Source organism: Catharus ustulatus, chromosome 1 (genome assembly GCF_009819885.2).
Source record: "Catharus ustulatus isolate bCatUst1 chromosome 1, bCatUst1.pri.v2, whole genome shotgun sequence".
Lineage (NCBI taxonomy): Eukaryota > Metazoa > Chordata > Aves > Passeriformes > Turdidae > Catharus > Catharus ustulatus.
The window spans coordinates 21840914-21853162 of record NC_046221.1 but is presented as its reverse complement, the minus strand read 5'-3'; the positions used below and the strand labels follow the sequence as shown (position 1 = coordinate 21853162).

At 37.9% G+C, this 12249-nt stretch overlaps 1 protein-coding gene across 1 annotated transcript in view; it reads right to left on the bottom strand.

Annotated features, from left to right (window-relative positions):
* LOC117002430 (protein FAM171A1-like) overlaps window positions 1-12249 on the bottom strand; it is a 95833-nt gene that overhangs the window by 24218 nt on the left and 59366 nt on the right. The window contains 2 exon segments of the mRNA XM_033071541.2: window positions 2261-2419; window positions 7481-7573. Coding sequence (XP_032927432.1) covers window positions 2261-2419; window positions 7481-7573 — 252 coding nt within the window.

Genomic DNA, 12249 nt, shown 5'->3' with positions numbered 1-12249 from the left:
ATTCATGCAATGAATTTTCACTGCTCTGTATTACTAATTCCACACCCAGATGGGATTTTTATGAAAAGTGTTGAACTCACAGAGAATATGTTTTCGCTAAAACTACTATAAAGCCGTTCTGGGCAAATACTGAGGGACTTAAATGGAGGGACCCCATCAAATATCTACAGACATGTAAATAAACTGTGAAAGAACAGAGAAGTAATTGTGGGGGAAGAAGAGGAGGTAGAGAGGGAAGACAGTGTTCTGCAGAATTCCAAAATTTCCCATGCAGATCAATGCTACGTTTTTTAGAATTCTAGAATTTGTAAATATTCTTTTTCTTTTAAGAACAAAAATATAAAAAATCTCCAGCAGGTATTGACCTCATTTTTTATGCTTTCCAAAGTTTTCCAGGCCAAGTCTTCACCAAGTTACTTGCTGATGAAGAAAAGAATGTCAATTCAACTTTAGGATTTTAAAGTTTCATGTTTCCACATCAGAAGAGGCTTCTACTAGAGACAGAGGACATTTCACTTCTACTATACTGCATAATAAAACACATTGCATTTGTAGTCTATGTTACACCATACTGAATACTACAGTATTCAGAAAACAAGGCTCTTCTCAGTCTCTCAAACACCATTTCTTTGCCAGACATTTTGGTCTTTTACAACATAGTTTTACCTAACATCTAAAAGTCAAATCCAGAATCCCTGTGCTCAAGTATAAAAGTTTCTGTTATGCAAGAATACAGAAGACTAAAAAACCTAAGGCTGCATTAATGTGTTTTACAGGAGGCTAGGAGGTAAAACAGGAGAAAGACAATACCCTGGTTGTGCAGTTCCCACGAGATGGCATCATCTGAAGCCTTGGCAAGACCTGTGATCACTAAATAAATGCAAGAATGGGAAGCTCTGTTGCTGAGTACTTAGGACAGATTTGGAAAGAGGAATCCCACACACATTGCCAGCAGTTTGTTCAGTTGGTTTACAGATAAAAAGGAGATGAGAAAGTAGACAAATGAGGAAGATCAAATGCATTCCTTAATTTAAAAAAAGAGAAAGAGGTTTTGATCATGTCTGAGTATGAAAAATCAGAGAAAACTGAAGGTTGAATATGAGAATAGGAAAATGACTGGGAGATAGAATGAGACAGGATGAGATGTACTCACTGGAGCAGACAGAAGGATTGGAGTAAGGTGGCAGACACATTTCTTGTTGAAATAGAAAAGGAGATGTGCAGATTTGTACAAAGGGAAGAAGGGAGAAGCTAGGAAGCTACCACTTACACACGTGACCTAGCATTCAAAGTCACTTAGATCAACACATCACAAGTAAATACATCCTGAGAAACAGCAGGGAGAGAGACCTCAAGGGAATATTCAGGCTGCTTCAAAGCAGGCTCAGCTATGTCTCTGCCATCCTCACAGGTGACTGTCTAACTCTGTCCAACACCCTCAAACAATTCTACAGCTTAAACTATCCTCATCATAGCAAGGTTTTCCTAATCACTAGCTTGAATCTCTCTTGCTACACTGCATGGCCACTGATATCTTTCTAACCCATTACAGGCACAGAAAATAAATTATTCTCCTTTTCATACCAGTCTTTTAAGAATTTGAAGGCTTCTGCTCTTGATTCTGCTACTTTTCTCTTACCTATGAAACACCAATTATTTCACTCTGAAGACTGAATGAAAAATGGAAAAAGACTAACAGGCATTTGCAGTCATAAAAATGTATTATAACTTTGAATTTAACAGTTGTTGTGTTTCTACTATGAATATTCATTGTTTTCTCTTTGTTGCTAGACGAATATGCACATTTTGGCTACATTCAAAAGTATCAACAAAGCCACTGAAACAACACAGTATTAAATCCTAGATATGTAGGCATTTTATTTATTTTTAGAAAAAAAGATGAAGAATTTTATGGCATATGCAAGTAAAGTTTTTTCTTGCTCCTTCACATTAATTTCCATCTTTTATGTGCACATTCAGAGCACTTGGAGACTCAGCTCTCATCTAAAACTGTGACCAAATCTCCTGATCTCCCAAGGCCAAGGCATTTTCATCTTTGCTATTCAGTGGCCCCATTTAAGGGATAGTAGACCTTGCCCTCTTGCTCACTGGAACAGCATATTGGTATGGCAGTTGAAAATATCATGTCACCCAAATTTGAAAGAATGTTTGCTGGAATAGGGAATGGAAAAAATTACAGGATCAAAAGTCAAGCCCTGGACCAGTATGAAATCAGAGCAAAACCAAAGTAGTGGGTTACCTGTTCCATTTCCATCTAATCCCTGCAAATAAGGGAAACTGTCCACTTCCCAAGGTGAACTGGCTGCAGTCAGATATGCTGTCAAATCACTGTAGCTAGTGTTCTCTGGCAATTTCACAGATCTTCTCTGAAAGTGAACTTGTGGCTGAGTCCGTGCACCTAAAAATATTAAAAGTGACTTTATATGCAAGGTGGGCAGAGTATTTAGGTGTTCATATTCATGGAACCAATTTTACATGTTTTTCATTATAACTTGCAGTACCTTGAGAAGAACAGAGACATCAAGAAGGCTATTACGAAAGATGAAACACTAGTATTTTTACATTAATTTTGCAGTTGCCATTATTTTTCCACAAGTATTCTAGACCAAAATTGTGGAGGCACCGTCAGAAACTTTTCTGGCTATGTCTCCTCCACTCCCATTACATGCCTCTTGTAATTAGTATAACTGAAACTAAAGCTAAGTTCAGAGGTAGGGTATGAAAAAGCTTAAGAAAGCATCCCATTCATCATATTTGTTCAAATTTTATTTTCCCTGAAATAGCAAAATAAATTTAGTTTATACTTTTCAAAATTATTTTCTAAGACACAGTTCTATCTGTAGCATCAATGAAGTTATGTAACTTTTGTATTTAGAATTTGTAAAGCTTTGGTCATGAAAACTAACTCTAGAAATGAGACCAGTTGCTATTGAAATCACTAAACAAAAATGTTCACTTGGTAAACCTTAGGTGAAAAGATTTTCCATATTTTCTCATGCAAAGAACACATCTGCATAGAACCAGATTACTTGGCATGTAAGATTTCTCTCTTTTCCTCTGTTTTGTACAGTGTTAGTGTTTCTTTCAAGCTCACTAGATGTTAACTGAAGGGTCTTTGCTGCAACATGATTTAAGACTGTTTCATGTACTATGGCATTTCATGTCTCATTTAAATCCCAGCTTTTAAAGTCAATAGTCTTTTTCAAAGGATACTCACCATTAATACTGTTTAGCAACACACAGCAAGACTCCCTCTCCAAGTTTGTGTGCACAACATGCAAATTAATTTTTAAATCAAAAGCTATTGTATTCTCCAGAGCTTATTTTGAATACACATAGAATACTTCCCACACAGCATAAAATCAAGAGGCAAGCAGTTTTCTTCTAAATTCACATTGGACTATGTGTTCAAAGATGTCAACTCAAAACAATTTTGCATCTTTGCCCCCATTAGTCTCTGGCAGCACTTTTAGGTTCCATGTAGCTTCACTGTGAGAAAGAATAATGAGCTCCACTTGCTCCTAAGCTTTTTAACTGCCAGTGTCATTAACCTAGAGACTGGAATCTTTTCTTGCATAATTTTCCAGCAGGAGATCTAGCTGTGAGAAAACAAAACAAACAAAATGTTGTATTGGCCAAGAAAAATGTCTGTGTACAGGAATAAGCACCTCCAAAGAGCTGATCGTTGTTTAGTTGTCATTTCTTTGATAATTCTGCAAGAAAAAGCTAAAAAATTGTTTTTATTTTTTAATTTCTGAAACATTTAAGTGTTGACAGCAGGCTCTCAAGACTGGCACTATCTTTAAGTGCTTAATATAGTCATTAACAACACCTGTGTGAAATGGGAAGAAATCTTCCTTATCTGATTTCTAGATATAAATGGAAAACTATATAAAAGATTAAGTAAATTGACTGCAACAAACTGAGGCAGGATTTATCTCCTGTGTGCTCTGCAGTACTGTAGCAGTTTGCTGTACCTCAGGGACTGATATGTTCAGGCACTTTGTAACCCTGACTGCACTGCTGAGTGGGCTCCTACAGCCTATGGGTATACATACCCACAGTAACAAGACAGGAAAAAAAAATGCACAACAATGAAACTGCCATTAGGATTATCACCAATAAATCAATGTAAAATTGAATTTTGTTGGAACAATGTCTAAGCTGTCTTTCTTTCAGGCTTCATCACAAGAGAAGTCCCAAGAAAAGAAATGTGGACTGTTGTCTAAATCTCCGCTTAAGATGCATTATTCAAGTTGCCAAGAACTGGCAATCAAAGATACAAACTAAGCAAAAATTAGAAATTAAGTAACTGTTGTTGAGTCTCCAATACAGCAGTTAATCAGTTTTCTATTTAAAAAAAATGATGGATTTTTGCACTGAGTGAGCCATGAGCTGCCAAATTTTACCTAGACAAGGAGGACTCAGAGAGCCAACCTCAGCTCCTTCAATTCTACAAGTACAAAAACTTCTTATGGCTGAGCCCCAACCCTGGCAGGAAACATGTGCAACAATGAACTCAGATAAAAGCTTTGAGGGTGAAGAAACAGCCTCCTCTGCGAAAGTGCATACACAGACATTGAATAAATCAGTGCAGAGTAGCTAATTCACACCCTAGAAAAACAAATTCCTCCATATCGATGCTCACCCAAAACCTGCCACTCACCCTGACTCTCCCCTCAGTTCCTCAGTTGGGTCTCCCACACCTGGCAAGAGACTCCAAAGGGGCAGGAGACTGGGAGCTTCCAGTGAAAGGCTTGTGAGGGAAGCAGCTACCAAGGTTCTCACCTTCTGTCACCACCTTGCTGGAAGATAATCCAATGTTCTCCTTTACCAGAGGCCATAGTGGATTTTGGGGCATGTGTCTTGGGACAGATTTATTGACGGAATTGGAAGTGGTAGAAACTTGTGCTGACCAGACTCTTAATAAGAGTATCTTTCAACAAGTCATCACTTATCACTGGGAGTGAGTTATTAGTATTGCTTCTATCACTGAAGATACCTCGTTTTTACATATTAAATCCGTTTTTTACTTAATAAACCCAAGCACATTCAGGTGTAAAATGTGCACGTGAGCTCTTTCTACATGACGTGTACATGAGATAAAGAGTCCTGAGCACTGATCTTACCTTCTTTAACAGTCTCTTGTCAACACATCAGCCAGATTTCAATGCTGTCAGCTGCAGTTTGCCAGCACACACCTGAGGATGTAACCTCAAGGATTCCCTGTAAGGCACCTCTTGTCACACTGGATGTGTGACATGGCACCACACCAGCATTTGAGGTTTAATCTATGTGAAGCAACATCTGAAATCTCACCAATTCATGCTCTGATTGCTCATAGGTCAGAGACAGATGCAGGGTCCCCACACAGCTTCCATTCACTAAATGCTGAAATTCAGCCTGTCACTGTGCTGGTATTAAATAACCTAAATGACCCAGTGGTTGGCAAGCCCCATCCCTCACAATTACTGACAGAGCACAGCAGAGGATTGTAATGCCATCATGAAAATGAAGCTGCATGCATCAACTCAGAAAAACTTCTCAACTGCATAATACATTGCCTACTTGATTAATTATTCAAATGCAATTGGTAACTTAGTGTACCAAGACAGGCCTTTCTTTCCCTTTGACTGGTGCTTCAAACACCAGTGGTTCCCAGCCTGTCCCCTGGTATAATGAGTTCTGGTTTGCTCTCATTTTTGCACTAAGGTAACTCTTGATCAGCTCTTTTGAAACAGCGTGAGGTTACTGGGAAGTAAATTAGAGAAATCACAGAGAAAAACTAGGTCACAAGGATTTTGGATCAAGAGTAGAGAGGCTCCATTCAAATACTGGAACAATGTCTAGGCTGTCTTTCTTTTAGGCTTCATCACAAGAGAAGTCCCAAGAAAAGAAATGTGGACTGGAACCACAAAAGAGATTTTACTGGGCAAGACTGAGAGTTCAAATCCCAATTCTTAGCATATTCCAGGTACCACTTTCTTCCTTCATCCTTTCTTTCCGCTATCCCAGTAGAAGCAGTGACATTATTAGAAATTACATATATTGTTAACAGACTGGATCAATTCACTGAAGGAAAGAAGATTATGTTGAAAATATTTATGAGTCTCATTCAACTGTTAAAACATCCCTCTAGTCCTTTAGCATCCCCTGCTTTTTTGAAGGAAGCTGTGAACATGAAAATACTATTCTTTTCCAGTTAATTGCATAATATTAGCACATTTGCATAAGAATAAGAGCATTTAATACACCATGATAGTGGAATACTGTTGATAAACAATGCTTCATGTCTTGCCTAATGGAATCCCTTGTGTTTTAACACAGTTCACCGTCCATCTAATTTACTCCATTAGACAATGTCCAGCTCTCAAACTGCAGAATATATGTACAGCAGCTCTTTCTCCAGCTCCTTCTAAGTATTCCATCAGCTACCTAATTTGTTTAATGCATTTTCAGCTCCAGTCTTATCTAGTGCTATCATTAATGAAAAGCCTATTGCATCTAGATGGCTTCTAACAAAAAAAATACATCAGAAAGGCATAATCCTATTATATTCTCTCAGATAGAACAAGGTTATCTTGGAATACTATTGAGGGCACTATTCCCTTGTTTATTAACTATCGAGTAAAGTTTAAAATTATGGCATGACTTACTGTGAATAAGACACCATTTATGCATTGTAAGAGTGCCCACAGGAAGGATATGGCCTTGTTCTGCTTCTAAGTATCTTTAAAAACCCCTGCTCTTTTATTAACAAAATTACCTAAGCCAGCACATCAGTTGGACTAATTTACGTCAGACCCCTAAGTCACACTAACATTTTATTTTTCACTGTGCAGTTCAGAAAACACTGTTCCTCTAATTGATTCTACAGTTACTTTAACATCTGTGTTTGGCCTTATGGAAAGGTTATTCAAACTATGTTTCTAATACAGTGGGTTCCAGTGTGTAGGTCTTGGGTTTGCAGGCAGTCTGACAAGGGCTCCAAGGAAAAGCAAGTTTATACAGGGTATACAACAATGCAGATACCAGAAATACTCAGTTTTTCTATGCTTGAAACATCTAAGTAATTTACATTAGAGAGCAAGGAATAAAATAAAACCAGAGAAAAATCTTAAACATTAAGAACACCAGAAAATGATGGTTAAATGAGGCTAGGTGAAAAAACATCCAACAGATAGCATAAGAAATTTAATCTCTAGCTCTCAAATGGCACACTTAAGTCCAAACTCATTTATTACCGTGTAACTTGAATTCCCTAGTCACAGCAGCTAGGGATGAATTCAGCTATTAATTTGGTAAAACAATCCCACAGAGAAGCATTCCTCAGGGAACTCAGAACTCCCCATAGAATACCAGTCTCATTCACAGGACAGAGTTCAGAAAGCACTGGACTGTCAGGCTTTTTCTTTAGCATCCCTCAAATTTCAATTCCAACCTTCCAAAGCCATCATACCTTGAAATCCTGAGACTATCTGGACTACATCATCATAGACCATCAGAGTAGCTGAGCGTTCAGGAAGAAGGCCGAGGCTCAGTGAAGAGAACACTGTGGGAGAGAAGTGGTTTAAGTGGGATATATTTAAATTCTTATAAACATAATCCAACAACAACAGCACTTACTTTCTTCACATTTTTGCAAAAGCAGGCCACCCAAAGTATTAAAATCATATTGTATACATGACAGAAACCACATACATTTTCTGAACCAAACAGTTAAATTGCCAGAGTAACTACTGAACTAAACAAAATGTTCTGTGCTTTGACTCCTGCACGTCATGCATGGTAGCTCAAAGCACTGAAGACTGAAGTGTAAAGAAGGGTTTCATGCTTTACATGAAGCAATTCCCAGCTCCACAGAAAGACAAGATAACAATAAAGAGAACTGAAATGCTAACTCAATCTGGCTGAGTTATTCTTCTGTGCAACAGCTACACTTCTTACCTCAGGAAGATTTTAATGAAATCTAAGTACTTTGAGATGCTTACGTAAGTTATACAGAAGGGCAAAGCATGATGAATAAGTCTGAATAATTTGCTTTAAAATGCAGCATGTACTTACTGAGTCACCACCTACACCAGGGAAGTGCTATTTTTAGCAGAACTACTGTATTCCTACCAGTGGTGTGAAAGGGGACAGATAAATGGTATTTGCTGCAAGAAGTCTATCTGCAAGGACCTCCCTTTCCACTGGGTACTGACACTCTTGCAGGGGGCTGTGTCAAGTATGCACACACATCTTTGCAGAGTGAAAACCAGGATATAATTTTATGCCAAGTTCTTCAGACCAGAAGACCCAAAATATGGAAGGAATTAGCCACAGAGCCCACCTGCCTCCTGCATCTATGAAAACAGAAAGGAGCATGACTGCCTGCAGTCCACATGTGGCTTTCAAAGATAGAAGGAGAAGACTAATGCAGACTAGTTATTTTTGGTAACTGGGCAGCATCCTATACGTGGAGAGTACTCATCCCAGTCTGAAGTAAATGCAAGATAAGGAAGGCATTCCTAGAAATAGTCAACAGAAGAACAACATGATCTCTTCTGATTTTCTGGAATTTTATGCATTTCCTCTAAATTAATACTTATTACTTAATCCAAGAGACCATACAGATGTTAGTTACCAACAGAGAGACTACATTATTTCTGCTTTAAGAAATATATTCTCCTTTTAAAGACTGGAAATTTTAGTGTTTGGGAGAAATGAGAAAAAACTACAAGAATCACACTAAAAACAACCACCATCTAAAAGATGGTCTCAATGATATATATAAAATCATTAAAATAAAAAAATAAAAATTAAGTATCATATTATTGCAAGTGCAGCTGGACATTTTCTTTCCAAGGCCCATCTTGTGAAACAGATCTACACACTAGGCAACGTAAGTAAAAAAGCCTAGTGCAAGTATCACTAAGGCCACACAATTACAAAATTCGTCTTTATTCCAGTAACTTAATTTGTATGAAGAAAGCTAATGTAATTTAGACACCCTGGGGAGCTCAATACAATCAACCACGCCAATATATTCTTCCATATATGCCAGACTATAACGAATATATAACCTCTAAACTTCCCTTGGGCTTTTCTGCACAATCTTTTCTCAGCATGACAAAGACAGACAGATACAGCTTTTAAAGCCAGAAGGATGACAATGATGATCCAGCCTTATTCCTGTATAACTACAGCTTTCTCTGAATTAATAACTGCTGCAGATTCAATAGTTGTACCAAAACCTGAAAACATGTTGTAGAAAAACTCCAATTTTATTTTACAGGTGTCCAGTGGTGAAGAAAACACCACAGCATCAATGTTCTAATAAATAATTATGAGAGCAGTTAAACTATGTGCCTCTTTACCCATCAAAATTTATAGAGGTTCAATTTCCAGCCATTTGATCTTCTTTTTATACAGGCCTGCCAGACAGAAGAATTCTCTCTTACCCGTTTCCTATTCTCAATGAAGGTATTGATGGACTATGATCAAATTACCCCATGAACTTTCTCACTAGTGAACAAAATAAATTAAGCACTTCCAAGTCTTTCCCTGTAAACTGTATTTTCCAATCTTTTAATCACCCCTGATAAAAGCCCACAGTTTTAAACATTCTTCTTGAAGTATGGATCCAGAGCTGGACATCATTTGCCTGAATGGCTATGCCAAGGACAAGTCCTGAAATACTGTATTCTGCTTTCCCAGTTTTTAACCTTATTTTGCAGGTAAACGATTCTAGATGAGCTCTCCTCTCCCAGAAATACCATAAGCATCATCCTAAAGCTCCTAAAACTGTATTTCACCACAGTGAATACCATAGTTTGCTTTGACTGATTGTCCTGGTTTCAGCCACAATGCAGCTATTTTGTTCTCTGTTGCTGGTACAATGCAGTGTTTTGGATTCAGGATGACAATAAGGTCAATAACACACTGATGGTGTGGGTGTTGCTGAGTAGTGCTTACCCTAAGTCAAGGACTTTGCAGTTTTCCATGCTTTGTCAGTGAGAGGCTGCAGAAGCTGGGAGGGAGCACAGCCAGGACAGCTGACCTGGACTAGCCAAATGGAAATTTCATACCACAGAATGTAATGGTCAGTATATAAACTGGGGGGAGCTGTCTGGCAGGGGTCAACTGCTGCTCAGGGATGGGCTGGGCAATTATATTGTGCCTCACTTGCTTTAACTGGGTTTTACTCTCCACTCTCTTTTTGTTAAGTCTCATTATTCTTACTCTTATTCTTATATTTTACTTTATTTCAACTATTAAACTGTTCTTATCTCAACCCATGGTTTTTACCTTTTTATGATCCTCCTCCCCACCCCATGGAGGCTGAGGGAGAGGAAGTAGATGGGTGGCACTTAGTTGATGGCTGGAGTTAAACCAACGAAGTCTGAACTGTGCTGTCTGTGCAACTCCCTCTCTTCACTGCAAACACTGCTCCAAAAAGAAGTGTCCTTTTAAATAAGGATTACCAGTCATAAATGTTTTCTTCCAAATTTTTTACAAAGAAAAATCTAAGTGTAGTTAAGAGCAGACAGATGAACACATCTCCCATCATGAACACTTCAACAACTCAACTGATGTTAAATTAATGAACTGTTAATAAGTGGAGTCATGGTTCTGCTGATAAATATTTTAATGGAAGAAGAGATCTTAAATCTTTTCCTCCTACCATTTATCACTATGTAAATAAATAATCCTCCTACTTAAGCAGTAAAGAGCTAGTCATTATTTTCGTTAATATAAGAAAAGTTAATTTCTGCCAAATTATAAGAACAGAAAACCCTCGATGTTTACTTCTTGAAGTTACTACAATAATATCACAAGTTCAGTGGCTGCACAGCTTTTCAGCAGAACACTATTACCAATGCATATTGCCTGTGATGGAGGAATCCTGATCCTTAGGCAAAATTCTGCTACAGCACTTTAAACATTATCACCCTTTGGTTTTCAAACCTACTCCCTGCTCATGGTTATAATTTTCCCATTTGAGGTAAATATGGCCAAAGTTAATTTACCACAGCACACAGGATAGTACATCAGCTTAAACACTGCCCTGGGTGGAATGCTTCTCAGAGTGGGGGATCTGCACTGCAGGGGACAGCTCCTAGGACTGTTGACAAGCATTTTTGGGAAATGAGGATGCAGCTGTGCCCAGACTGCACACTGCAGAATGAAGATTGAGATATGCTGCCTCTTCCCCATCATTCAAACCAGCTTAAAAATAACAACAAAACAATTTGCACATTTTTCCGAAGTTCTATACTGTGCTAGTTAAAAGCATGATAGCATTTAAATACAGGACATTTAAAAACAAACAGTTCTTGGAAAGTTTTTTAAAGACTATAAGCATCTTAGTCAATACAAAATATAAAAGCCTAAGTATCTTAAGTTTTATATCATGTACTTTTGCAGGACTAATTCAAAGAACAACCCTATCAAATCTACAAAGGGTGTATCGAGTTGTAACTTGTTGTTTCTTTAATCAAAGAAAGGAATAAGTTCAAGGTAGAGAAAGCAAAAGAAAGGATTCTACTTCCAATTAAATCAATGGCAAACTATCTACCAGTTTCGGTGGGGGAGGATCAGAGGTGAAACTAATCCACTTTCTGAGCTAAGCTCACGTTTCAACCATGGAAAGAAAGATTTTGTGGAACATATACAATTACTGCTCTTTAAACTTCTATGTTGATTTACTAAAACAAAAATATCCTGTTTCATTCCCTTCTCTCAAAATCAGTATTTAAGAAAACAACAAGCAAAAAACTAACCAAACAAACTCCAGGCTATGGAAGAGTACATCTCATTCAAAAGACCTAGGGTATGAGTCAGAAAGAGATGAGACACAAGGCAAGGTTAGTGCATACTTTAATCATTTAAAAGCACATGAAGTATGCTGAGAAAGCTGCACTTCATCTTATTTAAAGAAAACCCAAAGGAAATTTCTAAACAGTCACAGAACAATTGTGGCTGGAAAGGACCTCTGGACGTCACCTCTTCCACCAAGCAGGGGTTGTCCAGTTGAGTTCTGAATGTCTTTAAAGGTGGAGATTTCACAACTTTTCTGTATGACCTATTCCAATTTTGCTGCTGCTTTCATGAATTGTTGCCTTTTACTTATTTGCAACTCTCCTGGCTGCAACTCTGTTCAGTTGCTTCTTATTCTTTCGCTACATCCCAAAGACCTTGACTAAGTCTTTGCTGCAGCTCCATTAAGTAGCTGAGAAATATGGT